Genomic DNA, 21,859 nt, shown 5'->3' on the forward strand with positions numbered 1-21,859 from the left:
GCAAGAAAGCAAACATTGACAAACCTTGCAGGTCATCACCACTGGAGTGTTCTTCCCATCCATAGTCTCTACTGCCTTTTTCTTTCTACTTGTATTGGAATGACCTTTGCTTTGTCCCGTCCTCCGTCAGGGTGAACAGGAGAGTCCCACTGGTATGTGGTGCACCATATAAGAAAAAAAATTATTAGGGTCCTCCCCCCCCGAACTCTGGTGCCAAACTCCTGTTAGCTCTCCTGTTCACTTGCTCTGGCTTGCTGTCAGGAAACAGAATGAAAACTCCCAGCACACACAGCTGCTCCAAGTTGCACTCAGCAGCTATCAAGCCACACCCCTTCATCCAGCACCTTTCAAACCACGCCCCTTCCAGTCAAGCTGCTATGGAGCCCTTTACAGCACACGGTCAGAGCGCATGGCTTCAGAACACACAGCTCTGAATACTCTGTGCAGTGGCTCAACCAGTTCTGAATCTACTTTAAAGTAGTATTGTCCAGTCCATATTTTACCATCTGATCAGCAAAAATATCATGGGAGGCCTTGTCAAATGCTTTGCTAAAATCAATATATATTGTGTGCACAGCATTGCCATGATTTACCTGAGTAGTAACAATAAAAAAGAGGAATGTTGTTAATCTATGCTGACTCCTCATAATAAATTCATGCTTTTCTAGATGCTCACAGAGCATCAAAACAGAAAGTGATTTCTTTAAGCTTCTATAGAAAGAAATCAAATGTAAACGGTCATAGGAATATCTAAGATATTCAGTGTTGGCATGCTTTTTCAAATTAAAGTTCATATATTTCTTCAGATTTTTCAGGGCTTTTGTTACTGGATTTTACTCAAGCGCATTAATAACGTGGACAAAGTATAATTGAATTAGTGCTTTGATATGTGAAAAATATTTATGCACTTTCATCTTTGGGCATCACACATTCCATTTTGTTCCCTCTCCCATTAATGGGCATGTGTGATGGGGCCAGAGAAGATGTTTGAAAGCTTTGTGAAATCGACTGGCCTGGTTTGCACATCACCCTAAGTCGCAGCTTGTTTAGCTTAACTTGGGTTTGTTTGTATGTCTGAACCCACCCCAGCCGACTTAGTATAGTTTGATTGTGTCAACAAACAAGAATATGAAGCCATGGTGTGAAGTTGGCTTACAGGGCTTGGCTTCTGTTAAGTAGAGGCTCTTCTGGCTACAGAGGCAAAGTGTGGTTAGAAAACAAAACCAACATTTGGCAGAACAAGTTGTGGCTATTTTGTTCATCTGCAAGATGAATCCTGGTTTTCTTGAACAAGTCATAGTTAAAACAAGCTATGGCTTAATGAAGCCTTCCACAGCTTTGCACGCTCCGTATGTTGTAGACTACAATTCCCGTCATTCCTGACCACTGGCCATTCTGGTTGTGGCTGATGGTAGTTGTTCTCTAGATGTTTTGGACTACATCAGGTTGTAGAAGTCTGGCTTAGTGTTCATGATCAATATCATACCACTTTTGCTTTCATTTATAACTCTCTCAGTACACTCATCTTTTAGTATCTCAACCCTAAACAAATTGAAAATATATTCTGTTGAAATCAAGAAACATACTTTGATATGAATGTTTTCTTAATTGAGGTGGCAGGTAGTCGTTTGTTTACATAGGATAGTTTATCTGCGTAAGTGCACTTATTTTCAAATGCTTTTCAATCAAATTTTGTAGAAAACATTGATCATAGTTTGGTCATGAAGCCTTATGGTACCCTACTAAATAAAAAAATTAAAATAGAATGCTTTAACCCTTTTCACTCCATTAGATTTTTGATGCCTTTTAGGCTTAGAAGGAAGAAGGGGATAAATGGTTTTCAGAAGCTGTTTGCTGTTTTATATTTCTCTATTTTTACATTCTAGTGTTTGCTGTTTTGTGATACCTAATTTTATTGTGTGGGTTACATTAAGCTGCCTTTGACATTTTTAGTAGAAGGTTGGCATATAAGTATTTTAAATTAAATAAATAAATAAAATACATTTCTGTGGAAAACATGAATTAGAAGATCAGTCAAAAGATGTGTACTAAATAAATTCTAGCGAAGTAAGTATAAATCCTGACATTTCAAAACTTTATCTTTCTTGCGTTCTCAGTTCCAAACTTTCCTGTACTAGGAAATCAAAGCCTTTAATAATAAATATCTTACTTATTTTGTAGAATGTTCAACACAGAAAATATGCCAGGTGGAAGGCAGCATATATTCATAACTGTCTAAAGGATGGAGAAACACCACAATCTGGACCTATTGGAATGGAAGGGGAATGTGAGGACCTATTTTGTGACTTTAAATATTGCTTAAAGATTTGATTCATTGAGTTGGATCCAGAGCTCCTTTTAGTAGAACTCTGTTCATGGGATGCTGCTGCTGGAATAGGGGTGGGGAAACTCTTTGACCCAGGGGCCAGATTTTTAGCTGCCCTCATCCTGTGGGCCACCTTTGGTAGGCGGGTGGGATAACCTAAATATCAGTCATCTGATGTCATAAACAAACCACTGCTAAAACTGACTCACCATTTTAGCAGCAGATTCCATGAAAACCTCTTTGTGCTCGTGGAGCAAGGTGTGTTCCCAGCATCCATCAGCCTAGCAAAGGAGCAATTGGAAGCTCCTAATTTTTATTTTGTAGTCACATGGCTACCTGCCTCACACCTGACATCACATATAATGCAAAGTGTGGTGCAGGTGGCCGTGGTTTGCAAGGAGCCAGATTGAGACCCCTGCTGGGCCAAATTTGGCTCACGGGCCAGAAGTTCCACTCCCCTGTGCTGGAGGAAGAGAGGTGTGTGCTTTTTGCCAATTTGTGCAGCTCCCTGAAAAGCTGCCCCAGAGGACTAGAACACCCTGAAGAACAGCGCAGAAAGGTTGTGTCGTGAGAAGGAGGAATTGGTAAAAACAGCCTCCTAGTCCTCTAGCAGGAGCTTCCACTCAGTTCCTTTCATTCACATAAGGGACATTCTGGGTCCATTGCATGGAATGAAACTTTTTCTTCTGAAAGACACTGTGAGCTGTAGGTCTGTAGGAGATGTAGAGGCTTCTGCGAGCATGTCATAGGTGTATTTAGTAGTCACCAGAAAGATGGGGAGCAGTATTCTGGCAGGAGACACACTTATCAAGATTAATTTCAGTAGCCCTAGTCTCTGTTTATATTGTTTATCCATAGGATCTAGTTTCCAAAATCTGTTGCTAACTCTCATTCAGTGGCCATGTTGTGCAAGTTAAATTGCTGTTATAAACTGTTATCTTTTCGGTGCCAGGTCAAGACTTTCGTCTTTTCCCAGGCATTTTAGCATGTGTTTTTAAATTGTTTTTATATTGTTTTGAATTTTAAAATTGTGTTTTAAATTGTTTTTAAAATATGTTTTTAAATTTTGTATTTGTTTTAATGTTTTTGATTGCTGTAAACCACCCAGAGAGCTTCGGCTATGGGGCGGTATACAAGTGCAATAAATAAATAAATAAATAAATTCCTACCCACTGCTGTGAGAGCTTAGAGAGGTGTGCCCTCTCCCATGTGCAGATACACACACACCCCTGGAATATTCCAGTCTCCTCCTCTGAATTATTAGCTATCTTTAAAGTATGTACGTTACTCTCACACATAAGAGATACGAAAGATACAAGCAATATTATTCCCAGTTACTCAATGTAAAGTCAACCAATCCCATTTTCCAGTGTTTGGGTCAGTGAATGCAAAGGTGCTAATTTGACTGAGAAGCAATGAAATATTACTCTTCTGCTTAATACCTCTTTCATTGCATATACTGAGCAATGAAGAAGGGAGAATCGCTATAATAAACTCCCTTGCTAATGATTGCATCTGTTTAGACTTTAGTTGGCCATAGCTACATTATCTTGGCTGGTGGCATTGATTTTCTTGGCTTGAGAGCAAACTGGTGAGTGTTTTGCACATTTAATCTAACAGCATAAAAAATATTCTATTAAAATTGTTGTGTTTATGTATTTGCTGTCTTGCAAAACCTTTTTAACTATGGGCCTGTGTCAGAATGTTGATTCCTTTAAAATAATAATTGTCACTTCAAATATTCTAGGCTGTTACTTTATTTTTTATTTTTAACATGTTATTTTTACTTTATCTATAGGATAAAAACCAGTAGAATCATAGTTAAAATCTGCTCTTATAGTTACATTTTATGTGACACATAGCCCACAACGTTTAGGGTCCTGGTGCCAAAGTTCATATGGAAATGTATTTGTACTCCAAAATACCCAAAGAACTTCTTATAATTCTTGCTTTGTGCATTTGGGAAAGAAAAGCAGCATTGTTTAAGTGTACTGGAGGACTTCCCCCATTCCTTTCTGCTTGCTCACTTTCTTCCCTCTCCTGCAAATGGAAAAAGTCAGTGTTGAAACAGAATGAACTTAACTTTCTGTAGCTTGACAAAAATCCCTATTTTCTAAGTGTTGATCTCCCTGTAATTCTTGAAAACCATATTGTAATTGTGTGTACTATGATATGGCATTCTATATTTGATTCTGTTCTGGGGTTTGTTGAAGCACTTTGTCATAATGTCCAAAAAACCCTAAAAATGTTTAAATTACATACTGGATTGATTGATATAGATGAATGTGAATCTTATGATCTGTATGAGTCACTCAGTATTCCAGAATCCTGTAGTAAACTTCCCTGCTAGTAGAAAATCCATTTATAAATGAATTTTCTTAAGAATGCAAGTATTAAATTATAAAATACATTCATGGCATTTTGTCATAGCCCCAGATGTCATGATGTTCCAATATGTTCTGCTGGAGTTCTCAAGCCACATAGTTTTCAGAAACTCCATTCAGCCTTGCAGGGCAAATGCTTGAGAATTAAAGAATACTCTGTATGGTATATTTACTATTTGGCCAAGAAGGTTATATTATTTTAGAGGGTTAGCATACAGTGCACTTCTAGCTTCTCCCCCTCCCACATGAAATGTAAATACCACTTGAAGAATATCAAGAAATGTAACACCAACTCTCCTCTTTTACACTGCGTCCATAAAATTCACCATGCTAATGACTTCCCAGTCACATGTCAAGTAGTCAGGGCACCATGGCCATCCACTCATGTAACTTGCTTAAATTAGTGTGGTTTTGCCTTAGATTCATGTTATACATGTTTGAATACTGGTAATAAAATACTTGTGTTCATGAATAAGCTACTGTGACAAAGGATATGGCCACTGTTTGTTTTGTTTTATGTACTCCCTATTCATATTTGAAGTAGAAAATAGAGAAGTAAATTCCAATTAGGCATGAAATGATCTCACAGTACCCATTTTTTCTGTGACATGCATATTAAAAGGCTAATGCAGAACTACATGGGCAGCTGCTTCGTGACAAGCAATCCCTGAATGACAAGCACATTGGGCCAGAGGGACAAGTAGCAGTTCTTGCTGATGCTGGGACTAGGACTTATTTAAAACAGAGCTGAGACCTTTATGCCCAAATCTTAAAGAAGTGTTGAGTTAGCATAGCATCTTACAGACTAAATTTCCCCTTGCACAATGGAGCAAATCTTCCCAGAGCCTTCTGCTTATCCTCCCAATTATCTTGTGAAATAGCTTAGACTAGAAGGCATTGATTTGCAGATGATGGTATGAAATGCGTATAAATGTACAAATAACTTAACTGCAGTTTAGTGTAAAAAAAATTAATGTGCCTCTGTTTTATTCTTACAAGATTACGAAAATGAAGAAGTTGGCTCCCCTGCTCTACCCAATCAAGAATCTCAGTCGTCATCTTCTGCGTTTGAACCAAGCAATGTGTCCACGAGCAATTACACTGGCATACAAATCCCACCCGGCGCTCATGCACCAGCTAACACTCCTGCTGAAGTGCCTCATAGCACAGGTATGCTATTTGTATATGCTCAGTAGTGTATGACCCATTGGTCTCATTTCATAGATTCATCAAATGTGTAATAATTTAAAGATTAAGCTGAGAAATGCCAAATTAAAATTGCAAGATAAAATTAAATGGCATCATAGTAGTTACAGATGTTCACACTTTCTTCAATTAAACTTTCTGTTATTAGCCTATAAAACAATTATTTTCTTGCTTACCTATTAATTCTCCACCCCCCATCCCCCAAAAAAGACTGTCAATTAAGGGAAACCACAAGAACAAGAACACCAATTCTGCACTGGCTACCAATTAGTTTCTGGGCTCAATTCAAAGTGCTGGTTTTGACCTATAAAGCCCTTATATGGCTCAGGACCCCAATACCTCAAGGCCCACCTTTCCCTCTATGTACCAACCCGGACTCTGTGCTCAGCATCGGACGTCCTTCTTTGTGTGCCCCCTCCAAAGGAGGTGTGGAGAGTGGCAACACAAGAACAGGCCTTCTCATTGGTGGCCCCCAGTTTGTGGAACACTCTTCCCAGGGAGGCACACCTGGCACCATCATTATCCATCTTTAGGTGCCAGGCAAAAACATTTCTTTACTCCCAGGCATTTGGTCCTTAACTTTCGGTTCCTCCGCTGCTGTGTGTGTGTGTGAGTAAATCTTTTACTTTTAATTTTTATAACTACAAGTCGCTTTGAGTGCACATATTTGTGTAGAAAAGCAACTAACAAATTTAATCAATAATACATAAATAAGAACAACCAGAGCCAGCAATGTATGTGTGCCTTCTGATGTATGTCCCCACCCTTGAATTGTGTGGTTCAGATCCAAAGACTTGTGCAACTTACACGTTGTTTTTTTTTAACAGCAGCTCCCAATGCTGCATAGAACATTGCAAGTCAGTGGATTTAAAAAATAGTTTGTAATAGGTAAGAGGTTTTTTGGCTCAAAGAGGAAAATATTTTTAAAAAACCTTACTGGGGTATTCCTTAGGCATTCATAAAGTAACTCTTTGGATCTTGACTTGTCCTATTTTTCTTTTATACATATGAAAGGAAAGGTTTGGCATGGATTTTCTTGGGGAAAATGTAATTGGAAGGTTCACACTAGCCAAAAGCAAGTTTAAATTAAACACTGGTACATCTGAAAAGAATAAAATAACATAGTCTTAACTTAGTATGTTTAAACAAATTTAGAGATGGAAAATTTGAAATGCCCATATTTAAACACACTAAGGCAGCAGCACATTTATTTGGGAGAAGGCATCATTGAGCAGTAACATTTTCTTCTTATGAAATGTGTTTAGGATAACACCGTTAGCCTTACAAGTTGGTAAGAAGATTGTTTAAAATATTAACTTGAGCTCTAACAAAGAGGAAGCCTAATTTCCTTCCAGTTTTCTTTCAGCACAGTAAAGTGGTCCTAGACTGGGATTTCTGACTCTTGTGGGAGCAAAAGAAGGCTGTTCATGTGGTTCCTTACACTTAATTTTATACATTTGCTAGATAGGGCTGGAGGACATTCCTGATTAGGGATGGCTCCTCCTACTGGTCGTGACAGGCAGGGTCTAGAAACTTCTTAGTCTTCTCTCCAGGGGGAGGAGTCAACCCGCTCTCCAGACCGGCCCTGCCTGCAGCCTGTGAAGGTTGGGTCTTTTCTTCTCTCTGCTCAGAACTTCCTTTTACCTCTGTTTTTTGTGTTTTTTTGCTATTCTTTCTGCTTTCTGTTGTTCTCCTCTCCTTAATGTTAGCTATTTCTCTCTTCTGTCTCCATCCTTTACTGTTTTCTCCCCCCCCCGCCGCCTTCACATCATGGGTCCGGGGGCTTGGGAGGATCGTTCAGTCCAGCTGGACAGTTTGGTGCCGTGGGAGGCATTCACGAGAGCAACGGAGCATGGCTAGCCGCAGTGCTTCAGCAACAGTGGCAGCCACCTCTGAAGTGAGTCTGACTTCTTGCTCCTTGGAACCGTGTTTTTGCCGCACTCGTGCTGAGCAGGATCGCAGGATCCAGCTCCCCCCTCCCCTTTCTGAGGAGAAGAACCAGCAAGGTGTGCTGCCTGGGAGTATCTACCCCAAAATCGGATCGTGCACGGCAGCAGGGGATTGAGCGGCGCCCACTACGGCGGTTTGCCATTGCAGCAGTTTCCCGCACTTTTTTCCTAAGTGCAGAACAGCTGCGGCAGCCACTTAATGGCTTTGCCTGCCTCTTCCTCACTCTCCCACCAAGACTTCCGCCACACGGGAGATGTGATGGATTCTTGTGAGCTGCCAGCCAAGGCTCAACAAGCTATTAGCCTGCACTCTCCCCAACCTCAAGCGGGGGCAGTGGGGGGGGGTGAGTATTCTTCCTGAAGGTATGGAAGTTCCACCACCACCCCATTCTCAGTTCCTTAAGTTCTTGCCTGGGGTCAAGGAGTTTATCTTCTCTGAAATCAGGGGCCCCATTTACCATGCCCTTAAAAGTAAGCGGGGCAGGCTCTCAAGTAGGCGATCCCATAAAGGAAAGCGGAGGCACAGATGTCACTCTAGTGACTCAAGCAGGGAGAGGAGATATAGCAGTTTGCCATAGCGATACAGCTATACAAGATCCCCCTCTCATTCTACTCTAGCCATCAGCTGGGGTGGTGCACCCCCTGACATCATCCTGGGTGTCCTACTCCCATTCTCTGTCATGTTGTGCAGTGGGGGGGGGGTTCACGCAGCACCCATGGTGGGAGACAACGATCTCACTGGATGCAGTGGACTGGTAAAGGGCACTATGAGTCAGCAGGACTGATCAGACGCCCAGACACGCATACCCCACATCCACTATGGTCCAGGGGTTGCAGGTACAAGGACAGTTGCCCAAGCAGGTCTATGGCCAGCAGGGGGCATTGTCTGATTTGGATGATTCCCCTGAACCTGACAGGAAAGAGGGGGAGTCATCAGGAAAGGATCTACAGGTGACCCACGTGCAACCTAGGCTCTTTGCCCTAGAGGTTTTTCAACCCCTTCTTCTGAAGGCGCACAGAGTGCTGCAGTTCTCAGAAACTGAGGGGGGAGGCGATGCCCATGCCCAGTCGAATTCAGTGGGAGCTAAAAAGGCTTTCCGACGACTGGTGCAAAGCTGGTTATTGTCCTCAGGCCGTTGATGATGTGTGGGACGCAGAATGGGCATTCCCATGTAAATCAAAGCTGACTACTAAATAGGCAAAGAAGCATTTCGTGTTTGCAGCAAGGATCCTAGTCTCTATCCTGATTAGATGTTATATATATTCCCAGGATATTAAGGGGCCTCCCCCTTGGGGGAGATATCCTACATGAAGGAGGCATACAAGCCAGGGCTACTCGGAGCTACTAGTTATATTTGCAGGAAATCCCACAGACCTTCCTTTGGCAGCCATTTTGTGGGACCTCACCCTTGGAGCTCCTCCAGCAGTTCGTCCCAGTAGTTTATACCCAGTTCTCGTGGAACCAGAAATCTGAGGCTGCTTCTGTTCTAAGTTTTCAGGAGACGAATTGGATTCCACACCTGATATTTTACCCTTGGCTCTGGCCAGGCAGTTTTTCCGGTAAATTAAGGAACAGCCTGTGGCACCCAAGCCCTTGTTCCAGTTCCTGGCCACAGGGCATAAAATAAAATAAGGATGCTCCCTTCTGCTCCTGCCAAACAGCCCACAGTGGTGGTTTAATTCCCCACGCCCCTTCAGTACTGTCTGGAGGGCTGAGTGGGTTCTCTTCATGATGTTTTTGAATTGGCCTAGCTTTCCCTGATTTCTGCCTTGATGGTTGATGTGAGGCCCCTTTACCCAGAGGTTGTCAGCTGGAATAAAAGGTGCTTATCAAGATTTTTTGGAGGATTGGGGATGCCTAAACTTAGGTGACAAGGTATTCTCTCTTTCTTGTGTTCTAGCCCTGACGCCACTAGGTCAAGGTGTGGGGCAGTGGATACGTGTAGTGTACTCCCTTGAGAAAGGTTACAGATCATGTCAGATGGTGGTCATCCAAAGACCTAGTGTGTTCCCTTTATGTGGAAGGGTTACACAAAGTGACTCCCTTGAACCTAGTCAACCTTCAGGTTGGCTATGTCTGTTCCCTCCTCCCTCAGAAACATAAGGGGTGAAATATCTGTGAAGAAATCTTATGTATTTCAGGTTTGTTCCTGTGGAAACGTTAGATTTTTCTCCTCAGAACAGACAGGGACACGAGTAATCTGGGCTGAGACATTTAGAGAGCTGATTCTCTCTTAAAGGCCTGAAAAGGTAGGCCCAGGGAACATTGCCGGGACAACAACAGAGGAGCCTGTTGGCTCCTCTAGGGGGCCACAGCCGGAAAGCATATATATGGAAAGCCCCAAAGCCTTTTTTGATGATTCAAAAGGTTATTACACCCCCTCCCCCCAGGAAAAGGCCCACAACCCTTACATGTGGTAGTATTTGCAAGAACAGTTGGCTTATCTCAGTAGCCACAGTTTGGAATAAATTCAGATAATTACCTTATGAAGAGCCAGTGTGGTGTAGGGCCTGTCACTGCCTGACAGCCTCAGAGGAAGGCAATGGTGGGCCTCCTCTGAGTGCCGCTTGCCATGAGGCCTCACTCATGGGGTCGGCATGGGTTGGAATCGACTTGAAGGCAATCCCCTTCGACCTTAGGAACCCTTGTGAAGTCTGAGCGCGCCCCCCCCCCCCAAGAGGATGGTGGTTAAGTGTCCCGGTGAATGAAACTGAAAGATGGGCTTGTCTCTTTTTCTGGTTTCATGAGGCTATATCCCTAGAAATTGAAAAAGTTCCACTTGCCTTTGTGTTTTCAGGGTTTCAGTATACTGGCTTATGGCATACACAGCTTCAGAAGAGCTCAGTTTCCATACCATAGGTGTAACTTGCCTGCACATAATGGCCCCTTCAACCTCAGAGACTATTCTGGTTTTTCTGTCTGAGCCTTGGCAGTTCAGTATTAATTAAAATGTATGTTTTCAATGATAGCCAGTGTGGAACAGAGGCTGGAGTGTTCGGCTGTGACACGAGAGCCCATGGTTCACATCCCCACATGCCTTGGGGATCATGGGGTGACCTTGGGCCAGTCACTGCCTCTTGGCCTTGGGGGGGGCAGTGGTGGGCTGCCTCCGAGTAGCGCTTACCACAGAAACCCTATGAACGCAACCAAAGGTTTCATGGGTTCGCTATAAGTTGGAATCGGCTTGAAGGCAGTCCACTTACTTTTATGTGTTAAATGTAACATAAATTTCTTCTCTCTCCCTGTCTGAGGATTGGTTTAATAGAATCAGGGAGCAGAAAATGCTTGTTTCTATATTGTCTAATCAAGAGGAAAAGCAGCCCCTATCCCACTACTCTTTTATGTCCCTTTAATCAAAGTTTGATTATGGGGATGGTTGGTGCTGTACAGGTCTATGTGACATTGCCAGTGTCTGCCAGCACAAACAAGTGTGAGAAGCTGCATCTAGCTGCAGAAGCTTTTGCCTCAGAGTTTGGTATAAGGTCAAACCATTCTGACATATAAATAACAACCTTTACAAGTGTTCATTGGGCATGCTGTTTCTGACTTAATCGCAGGAGGGTGTCGGGCTGTAACCTGATGGTTGACACTCGTCCCCCAGTCCTTTCAGTACCTTCTGCTTCCATTCCAAGATCCCATTCCAGCACGGGAGAATTAAGGCGTCCATTCCAGACATGCCTTAGAGCAGCCTTTCCCAACTTGTGGGCCACCAGATGTTGTTGGACCACAATTCCCATCTTTCCTGACCACTGGCAATGCTGGCTGAGGCTGATGGGAGTTGTGGTCCAACAACACCTGGCGGCCCGCTAATTGGGAAAGGCAGCCTTAGAGGGAGCTACAGTGGTAGTTGTTTCTCTCCAGTTAATGGAGTGTATGATAGACAGCTTGGTGGCTGAGTGGATTGGGTCGAGGAACAAGGTTTTTTTCGGGGAAAGTCCTGGATATATTATTGGCCTCACGTAAACAGTAAACCAATAGGGGTTTCTCTCCCACCTGGAGGGTATTTTTGAGCTGGTGCTCAAAAATCTTGGTGGATCCATTGTCCTGAAGCGTTCAGGCCTTTCTGGTTTTTTTACACTCAGGTTTGGACAAAGGGTTCGGTGCAGCCATCCTCAGGTGCCAGGCGGCTTCCCTCAGTAGTATGTCCTCTAGTCTTGGGTTTCCCTGTTGTCTTGAAACCGCTTGCTCTGAGCCTTTCCGTAAAGGGGTGATTCTCGTTTCTCCACAGACAGTTCACAGGTTTTCAACCTGGAACCTAAACTGGATGTTGTTGGCATTAGCAGGCTCACTCTTAGACCCTATGGCCACCTGCCTTCTGAACACCTTGTCTTATACAACAGTATTTTGGTGGCCACCACATCAGTTTTTTATAGGTCTCAGGAGGTGGACTTACCATTTTTTCTGACCATCTCCTTCCTGCACTCAGGTGCGTAGGTGGCACCTGTTGGACATTGTTTCTTTATTTATTGCATTTGTATACCTCCCCATAGCCTAAGCTCTCTGGACATTAGGGGTGCTGCACACTGGAGTTTAGACATCCCGAATCATCATTTGTGTCTTTCCTGGGGAACTCTAAGGGAAAGAAGGTGTATACCTCTTCCATCTCTCGCTGGTTCAGGGCAGCCATAGCTCCAGCCTAAGAGGCATTGGGTAAGGACCCTGCAGCACATTCTGTTAGAGGGCACATTCTGTTAGAGGGGCGGCTGCCTCCGCATCATGCAAGGGCAGTTTCCCAAGCATGGACATCTGTTGGGGGACATGTGGGCCTCTCCACACACCCTCATCAGGTATGATAAAATAGATTTCTGTTCCCCAGCCGACGCCGTGTTTGGTAGCAAGGTGTTCCAGAAGGTGCTAAATCACTAGTTTCACACAGAGGAAGCTCACCCTGGGGATGTGGATACTGCTGTGTTATATCCCTAATCAGGAATATCCTCCAGCCCTATCTAGCAAAAATGGAAATTTTCCTTACTGTGAGTTTCTATTTGTGGATAGGGCTGAAGGACATTCCACCCACCTCTCCTTCCTCTGCTACGGCCTTTTGGAGTGAGGGGTTGGGGGCTTGAAGCATTCTGCTAGCGTCTTACATTTTCACATGATATCTAGTACTGCGTTTATCTCATTTTGTGGGAAGTTTTTCTCCAGTTGTGTTTTGTCTCTGGTTATTACCTTTTCCTAGTTACTACTTTGTACAGGTGTCTGTTTAATAAACATCTGCATGGTTAGCATTGATGGGGTCAAGGAGTTCTTGCTCTGTCAGCTCGGTCTGGAGAGCGGGATGATTTCTCCTCCTGGAGAGGAGACAAAGAAGTTTCTTATTCTTGGTGATCACTCATGACCGAGTAAGATTGTCTTCCAAAATATAGTCTTTAACAATGGATCTGTCTGAATCTGTATCCACCGCCGATGTACCAGACCATGACTAGGGCTTCTGAATTTCACAGTCCTGCCCCCGTCGCCATTTGCCAATCGCCATGGGACTTTTGTTATGGAAGACACCTTTGCCTGAATTTGTTTTATGTGGGGAGATGGGTGCACCACGATCAACACACAATCTTGACAGAAAAAGGCTTTGATCCAATGGCATGGGTACCATGACAATTGGAAGTCCTTTATCTGCTGCAGCCTTCATCCGCCTTCACAGCCGTTGTAACATATGCATTGTTATCCTCCGCCTGTTCTGCCGTTGAGGACTTTCTTGGATCATTCTTTGTCTGGTTCCTCTCCCTTGACCTTACCGCCATGGGTGACCCTTCTGGGAGTACATGACGCTCGACGGCATCGCTCACAGGGTTCATTGGAACATGCAAGCCCACTCACCACTATAAGGTGACGATCTGTCATGGCCAGTAGGAGGGGCCATCCCTAATCAGGAATGTCCTCCAGCCCTATCCACAAATAGAAATTCACAGTAAGTAAAATTTCCAGTTTTGTTCTCCATACAATGTGGTATGCACCTCCTATGTGTTGTTTGTATGTGTTGTCTTAACATTTGTCTTCTCTGATGCATCTGCAGTGGGCTATTGTACTGAAATTGTTTGAAAGAAATCTTCACAGCAACCCTGGGAGGCAGGTTAGGCTGGAAGACAGAATTTGCAAATGAAGGTATAATTATAAATATACAAATCTCTCTTTTTGTTACTCACAGGTGTAACAAGCAGTACAATTCAACCCACTCCTCAGAATGTTCCAATAGTAGATCCTTCTTTTTATAATGTCCAACCTACCGGTAAGGTTTTTTTCTGCGTGATACGCATTATTCAAAACAGTATTGGCTGCAGTGCATTAAAAAAGAACCTCTAATATAGAGCTAGATGCATATATATTTACTTGAAAGCAAGTCTTGCTGAGTTTATAGAGTGCATAGGATTATACCGAAGAGTGCATAGGATTATAACCATTGTTTTAAGAGACAGTAATTCAAGTTATGTTTGTAAGGTTGTAAAAGTGTTGCCAACATGACTGAAAATACTCTTTGGTCTAGACATTCCTGGTTGTGCCTAAAGAGGTAATGTGCTATGAAAGTGGCCTTGCAGAAACAATAATACTTGAAACCAAATAAACATTTTTTAGATATCTAGCCACCACCACTCCCATAGGTGTTGGATCTTCCATAATTTTATAGCTAAGGAGTAAGTTTTCAAATACATTCTCAGAAAGAATGTCTGCGCTCTGTAGACTATGAAATGTGGAAGGGATAAAGGGAGCCACCTTTGAAAAGTTGGCTGAGGCTAAAAATCTTCCTTTAACTACTAGAAAAGAATAGAGAAACGGCTGTCCGTACATGCATCAGATTTGGCCTATTGAACATAAGAAGAGCCTGCTGGATCAGGCCAGTGGCCCATCTAGTCCAGCATCCTGTTCTCACAGTGGCCAACCAGGTGCCTGGGGGAAGCCCGCAAGCAGGACCTGAGTGCAAGAACACTCTCCCCTCCCAAGGCTTCCGGCAACTGGTTTTCAGAAGCATGCTGCCTCTGACTAGGGTGGCAGAGCACAGCCATCATGGCTAGTAGCCATTGATAGCCCTGTCCTCCATGAATTTGTCTAATCTTCTTTTAAAGCCATCCAAGCTGGTGGCCATTACTGCATCTTGTGGGAGCAAATTCCATAGTTTAACTATGCGCTGAGTAAAGAAGTACTCCCTTTTGTCTGTCCTGAATCTTCCAACATTCAGCTTCTTTGAATGTCAACGAGTTCTAGTATTATGAGAGAGGGAGAAGAACTTTTCTCTATCCACTTTCTCAATGCCATGCATAATTTTATACACTTCTATCATGTCTCCTCTGACCCGCCTTTTCTCTAAACTAAAAAGCCCCAAATGCTGCAACCTTTCCTCGTAAAGGAGTCGGCCCATCCCCTTGATCATTCTGGTTGCCCTCTTCTGAACCTTTTCCAACTCTATAATATCCTTTTTGAGATGAGGCGACCAGAACTGTACACAGTATTCCAAATGTGGCCGCACCATAGATTTATACAACGGCATGATGATATCGGCTGTTTTATTTTCAATACCTTTCCTAATTATCGCTAGCATGGAATTTGCCTTTTTCACAGCTGCCGCACACTGGGTCGACATTTTCATCGTGCTGTCCACTACAACCCCAAGGTCTCTCTCCTGGTCTGTCACTGCCAGTTCAGACTCCATGAGCGTATATGTGAAATTAAGATTTTTTGCTCCAATATGCATAATTTTACACTTGTTTATATTGAATTGCATTTGCCATTTTTCCGCCCATTCACTCAGTTTGGAGAGATCTTTTTGAGCTCTTCGCAATCCCTTTTTGTTTTAACAACCCTGAACAATTTAGTGTCGTCAGCAAACTTGGCCACTTCACTGCTCACTCCTAATTCTAGGTCATTAATGAACAAGTTGAAAAGTACAGGTCCCAATACCGATCCTTGAGGGACTCCACTTTCTACAGCCCTCCATTGGGAGAACTGTCCGTTGATTCCTACTCTCTGCTTTCTGCTTCTTAACCAATTCCTTATCCACAAGAGGATCTCTCCTCTTATTCCATGACTGCTAAGCTTCCTCAGAAGTCTTTGGTGAGGTACCTTGTCAAACGCTTTTTGAAAGTCTAAGTACACTATGTCCACTGGATCACCTCTATCTATATGCTTGTTGACACTCTCAAAGAATTCTAATAGGTTACTGAGACAGGACTTCCCCTTGCAGAAGCCATGCTGGCTCTGCTTCAGCAAGGCTTGTTCTTCTATGTGCTTAGTTAATCTAGCTTTAATAATACTTTCTACCAGTTTTCCAGGGACAGAAGTTAAGCTAACTGGCCTGTAATTTCCGGGATCTCCTCTGGATCCCTTTTTGAAGATTGGTGTTACATTTGCCACTTTCCAGTCCTCAGGCACAGAGGAGGACCCGAGGGACAAGTTACATATTTTAGTTAGCAGATCAGCAATTTCATATTTGAGTTCTTTGAGAACTCTCGGGTGGATGCCATCCGGGCCTGGTGATTTGTTAGTTTTTATATTGTCCATTAAGCCTAGAACTTCCTCTCTCGTTACCACTATTTGTCTCAGTTCCTCAGAATCCCTTCCTGCAAATGTTAGTTCAGGTTCAGGGATCTGCCCTATATCTTCCACTGTGAAGACAGATGCAAAGAATTCATTTAGCTTCTCTGCAATCTCCTTATTGTTCTTTAGTACACCTTTGACTCCCTTATCATCCAAGGGTCCAATCACCTCCCTAGATGGTCTCCTGCTTTGAATGTATTTATAGAATTTTTTGTTGTTGGTTTTTATGTTCTTAGCAATGTGCTCCTCAAATTCTTTTTTAGCATCCCTTATTGTCTTCTTGCATTTCTTTTGCCAGAGTTTGTGTTCTTTTTTATTTTCTTCATTCGGACAAGACTTCCATTTTCTGAAGGAAGACTTTTTGCCTCTAAGAGCTTCCTTGCCTTTGCTCGTTAACCATGCTGGCATCTTCTTGGCCCTGGCTACTAGTTCATATTAAATGTTTAATGTGCCTTTTCTATCACATTATTAACCAGAATCAAAATATTGATACTGTGTTGTCATTATTTTTCTGTTTGAGTAGTGGTCAGCAAGTTAGGACCATTCTGTGGGTCAGATGTCAGACTCTGCTCAGCAGTAATGTGCTGACAGAAAAATTGCCTTGACAGTCAGATACGACTTGGGAGCCTGGGGCTGTCTACCTGTACAAAAACTACTGCTGCATATGTTTTTGTAATTACCATGCAATCTCTTGTACTTTAATTTTGTATGCACACAGTATATGATGACTTCTACAAAATGAATCTCATTCCATAATCTTCAATTCATCATTAGGAACCAGTTTTTCTATCTCATTATGCAAATCACCTTCAACAAAATGCCCTTGTGTCTTTTGTACAATAAGTGGAATTATTATTAATTGCAGTAAGTAGTAATTATTCATTAGTATTATTACACTATCAATATGTATGGTGCTTTTACATAGCACAAAGGACATGTCCCTGCCCATTAAGTATACAACCTGTTGTTCAATACAGAGAAGCGGAAAAGGAGGAAAATAAAGGCAGGGGTAAACAGGAAAAGAATGTGTTATTTCAGTTACATGTACTTAGGCTTAGTTACAATAGAGTACCGTGACGAGAGGGTTGTGCTAAAGGCTAGACTGCAAAGATGGGGTTTGAGGGAGGATTTGAAACAACACAGCATCACACAAGTGTTCTGGGATACAGTTCCAAGCATAAGAGGTAGCAAAGGAGAAAGGACAGAGTCACATGAGGAAGTAAGAGATCTGAGGATGATGGAGTTTAGAGGATTGAAGGTCACAGGCATAGATGTAAATGAATACATACGTTGTGCATCTCTGGAAAATCAGGAACTGCATTTCCAAGAAGGTACTGCATAGAAGTTATTGCTCTGGATTTGTGTATCCAGCACTTGAGGTTATGTGCACAGTTCCCTTAATGGTTCAGATGGCATAAGTTGTATTCTTCAAAAGCTATCAACACAAGAATAGTTTTTAAACAATTTTTTTTAAAAAAATTGTGAAGGTACCACAGGACTGTTTTTGCAACCACAGATAAATACAGCTATTGTTCTGAAATGAAGTGTGATTTCCAAGTAAATTCTGTAATCTCAGAGGAGCAATTATGGAGCCAGTTTTTAAATAGATGAAGTTTTTAAATAGATACAATAGATTACAAAATTCTAATTTTAAAAACTTTCCTTCCTTTTTAGCCTAATGTCTATAACCCTGATCTAAATGTTTTTTCAGTTTCCATATCTGGTTTTTAACTGCCTAACAGAAAGATTCATAGTTGGTGGAACTGTCAATGAATATAACTACTATACCAATATTATCCTTGGATGTGCAAAGAGTCTGGCTTCTTGCAAGCTGCATAAGGCACAGCTTCACCCATGTGTCAATATTTTTGGTGTTTCAAAATGTCCTTTCAAATGATACAAATTTAAAAGCATCTAGTATGTAAAGTAACTTTCTATTTCTAAATGTTTCTTTTTTTAAATAACTCCAGTTTTTTTCTTCCTTTCATTTACAAACATTGTAATCCCTTTTCTGAAATGTTATAATGGTATCTGAAGTAGGCCTCAATAATAATAAATAAGGCCTGTTGCCAACAGAACATGTAATAGAGTAGGTACTGTAAAAATAAGATTAGATTGCTTAATTTAGGCTTTGTTCCAGAATATCAATTGAATACTGGACTGATGCCTTGGCTGTTTCTAAAAGAATGATTTTCAAGTTGCTTTTGGCATCATAATACATGAAAAAACAAAATGTCCTCAAGACAGTCTTTGGGGTAATTTGTTCTTTCTGTGTTTTTAAAAGGAGGGGAGGTCACCATTGACCAAACGTTAAAAGTTAAAGGTGGAATTGTGCAGTCATAAGGTTATGCATGTTACGCTGCATATCATCATTGTAACTGTTTTAATATTTTAATTAAGGAAGTAATATTAGCTTTGTGGATTCAGTATTCAAATTGGTGTATTTGACAGTGATGGAGTATATTTTATTTTACACAAGAATTGGTGCAGTGTTTAACATTTTAATAGACTAGGTTATGTGTGCAGTAGGCAAAGGCATGCTAGATTGCTATCAAAATTAATGGGACAGTAAACACTTAATTTTCTTTAGAATGTGGAGTGTATGCTCAATAATAAAAAGAGCATGTATCTTGCTTTTTCTAAGTAAAGCTGGCTTTAAAAAAAAATGATTTGGTTAAGTGACTGGTGAAATATTGTCTGATAGTTGAGTTAGAGGATCCTAGGATTCCAACAGAAGGAACAAGAGCCTGCTGGATCAGGCCAGTGGCCCATCTAGTCCAGCATCCTGTTCTCACAGTGGCCAACTAGTTGCCCATGGGAAGCTTTCAAGCAGGACTTGAGTGCAAGACCACTCTCCTCTCCTGCGGTTTCTAGCAACTGGTATTCAGAAGCATACCGCCTCTGACTATGGACGCGGAGCATAGCCATCACTGCTAGTAGCCATTGACAGCCTTATCCTCCATGAATTTGTTTAATCTTCTTTTAATAAGAAGGTACAGAAAGAGGTCTTCCATCAGAGGGTGAGTTCTTTCATTCATGGAAGGAAATTTTTGGATCCAATCTGTTAATATTCAGAACAAAAAATGATGATTTAATGAATCAAAAATACGTGACTGTTAATTGTGCAACAATGGAAGTAACCTAGAAATTGTAATGAATTATAACTTTCACTGGTGTTAGGTTAGGCTTCCATAGATGTGAACCTGTCTCTTAACTAATGGTTAAGGTAGGGGACTTGCCATCAGAAGACAGGATGTATTTTCACCAATTAATACAACCTTGTTTATTTCCACTAACCACTTACTACACCACCTTTCTTCAGGCAAGCATTAACTCAGGGCCACTTACACAATGATGAAACAAACAACGGGTGATATTCAGTGCTAATCCTATTCAGAGTAGATCCATTGAAGTTAATAGACATGACTAACATAGGTGCATTAATTTCAGTGGTGCTACTATAAGTTAAAGAAGTTAAATGGCTAAAAACCATTGTGACAAAATAAGCAGAAAGATTTATTGTACCTTTCCACTTAATCTTCTGTGCTGTAGTGTACCTTATTGAGACATCTACAAAATCAAATTTTAATGTTTGCTCTAACTCCAGAGGGCTGTTCTTCTTGTATAGTTTTATTACAAGTGAGCACATACCTCACATTTTCCTTTTAATACAAATAGGTAAAAATATTTCATTTTATATTCAGTTGCTAATGCATTAATATTCTGTGCTTGTTTGGCTCTCTTTCACCTGACGGAAGAAATGTGGTGGTGTGCATATCTTGCATCAGGGAATGGTGTATCTTGTAACAGGGGATGTTCCCAAATCTAGACAAATTATACAAAGGCAGCATGAATGGCCTCAGTTGTGTTCCAGGCTGGAGGCGGGGGGAAGGAAATGTAAGGTTAACGCATGAGGTATTGTCCTTGTTTTTGTGTAGATGGTAACATGATTACTCTTAACTGACTGGGTTTTTTAAAAGCTTTCCTTAGTGGCTTCAGATAAAGGGCAAATCTCTCTCAAAGTATTGGCTTACTCATAAAGGGTATCCGACAACTTTAGTATTCACCATTGATATTACCAAAGGATTTCAGCTGGTTAAGTAAATGTGTGCATAATGTAATGGCCCTGAATCTCTATCTTTATTTTCACAGGGGAAATTCGTTTGAGCCCCGAAGATTTTGCCAAGGCCCAGAAATATTGCAAATATGCTGGCAGTGCTTTGCAGTATGAAGATGTGAACACTGCTGTGCAGAATCTACAGAAAGCCCTCAAGTTACTGACTACAGGAAGAGAATGATGCCTTTGTCCACTGGATTCATGGCTTACACTTCAAGAACTTAACAGTCCATTAGTCCTGCCTTCAACCTGTCAGGCAAACACAGTTGCACAAAAGCTTTTGATTTCTTTGACAAGAAAACAAAATCTGTGTCTCTGTTATCGAATTCTTTCTGTAGTCTAGTCTGGAACTACAGCCTGTCTTCATTTCTTGGCAGAGAAACAAGAACCATCTGGGGATAGTGGTTTGAACTCAAGATGCCACATTGTAGGCACTTCTAGTCCAGTGTTGCAGAATGCCCCAACATTTGTACTACTTATTAAAAATACATTTAATTTTATTTTTTTTTAAATGGGGGGTAGGGAGTCTGTTAGATTGTGCATTTGTCGGGAGTATCAAACTTATTTGGAAATACAGTAGGGTTTAAAAGTTCAAGTGATGATTGCGGAAAGAGTGCAGTACACCATCAGATTGTGATATGCCAAAAAGAGGCAGAACAAGGCTCCCCCCCCCCCCCGGCTTAGGAGCACTCAAATCAAGCTAGAAAGATTGGAAGCGTTAAAGATATTTCAGGCAAACCATCTTAATAGTTCCTAATTGCAGTACTCATCAAATCTCTATGATCTGTTTTGTTTCTGGGGCTTTTTGCATATAAAAGGAAGGTGCATCTGAAATCTGAAGGCCAGCCCCAGATATCCTAAACTTTGAGAACATTTGTGTTTAGTTCTAAACCTTAGAAAGAGGCCATAACTATAATGAAATATTTGGGCTAGGTGTTTTTGGGGTTTCAGGATATGTTTATTTGCATCTATTGCCAGATAGTAAAATAGCTACATAAGTTTGTTTTCCACTAATACTGGATTGTAGACTCCATTAAAGCATCTTGCACCCCATCATGTGGTATTGAATTATTTATATAATGTTAACAGGCATCTATGCGTCTTTAACTATGAATAAAAACATTTTAGTATCAAATGCACTCAAATTTTGTTGATAACTGCTAGTATTAAAATTCACTGGATGTTAAAAGCCTGAAAACACAAAATGTTTTTGCCTTTTGCCAGAAATAAATAGGCAAGCCTCCCTTGGGAAACAACTGCACAGGTGGGGTGCCACAATCAAGAATGTCCCTTTCCCCAGTTGTCACAAGCCTTGCCTCAGTTGGCAAGGACAGCCAGGAATGGCCT

The 21,859-nt window shown here is 41.6% G+C and overlaps 1 protein-coding gene across 4 annotated transcripts in view; it reads left to right on the forward strand.

Annotated features, from left to right (window-relative positions):
• VTA1 (vesicle trafficking 1) overlaps positions 1–21,565 on the forward strand; it is a 64,386-nt gene extending 42,821 nt beyond the window's left edge. For all 4 annotated transcript variants that reach the window (XM_061624012.1, XM_061624013.1, XM_061624015.1 and 1 more), the window contains 4 exons: positions 2,182–2,287; positions 5,710–5,880; positions 14,015–14,095; positions 20,548–21,565. In XM_061624012.1, coding sequence (XP_061479996.1) covers positions 2,182–2,287; positions 5,710–5,880; positions 14,015–14,095; positions 20,548–20,693 — 504 coding nt within the window. In that variant the 3' untranslated portion in view covers positions 20,694–21,565. The remainder of the gene's footprint in view (positions 1–2,181; positions 2,288–5,709; positions 5,881–14,014; positions 14,096–20,547) is intronic.
• Positions 21,566–21,859: the final 294 nt, after the last annotated feature.

The sequence above is a fragment of the Rhineura floridana genome, chromosome 4 (genome assembly GCF_030035675.1).
Source record: "Rhineura floridana isolate rRhiFlo1 chromosome 4, rRhiFlo1.hap2, whole genome shotgun sequence".
Classification (NCBI taxonomy): Eukaryota; Metazoa; Chordata; class Lepidosauria; order Squamata; family Rhineuridae; genus Rhineura; species Rhineura floridana.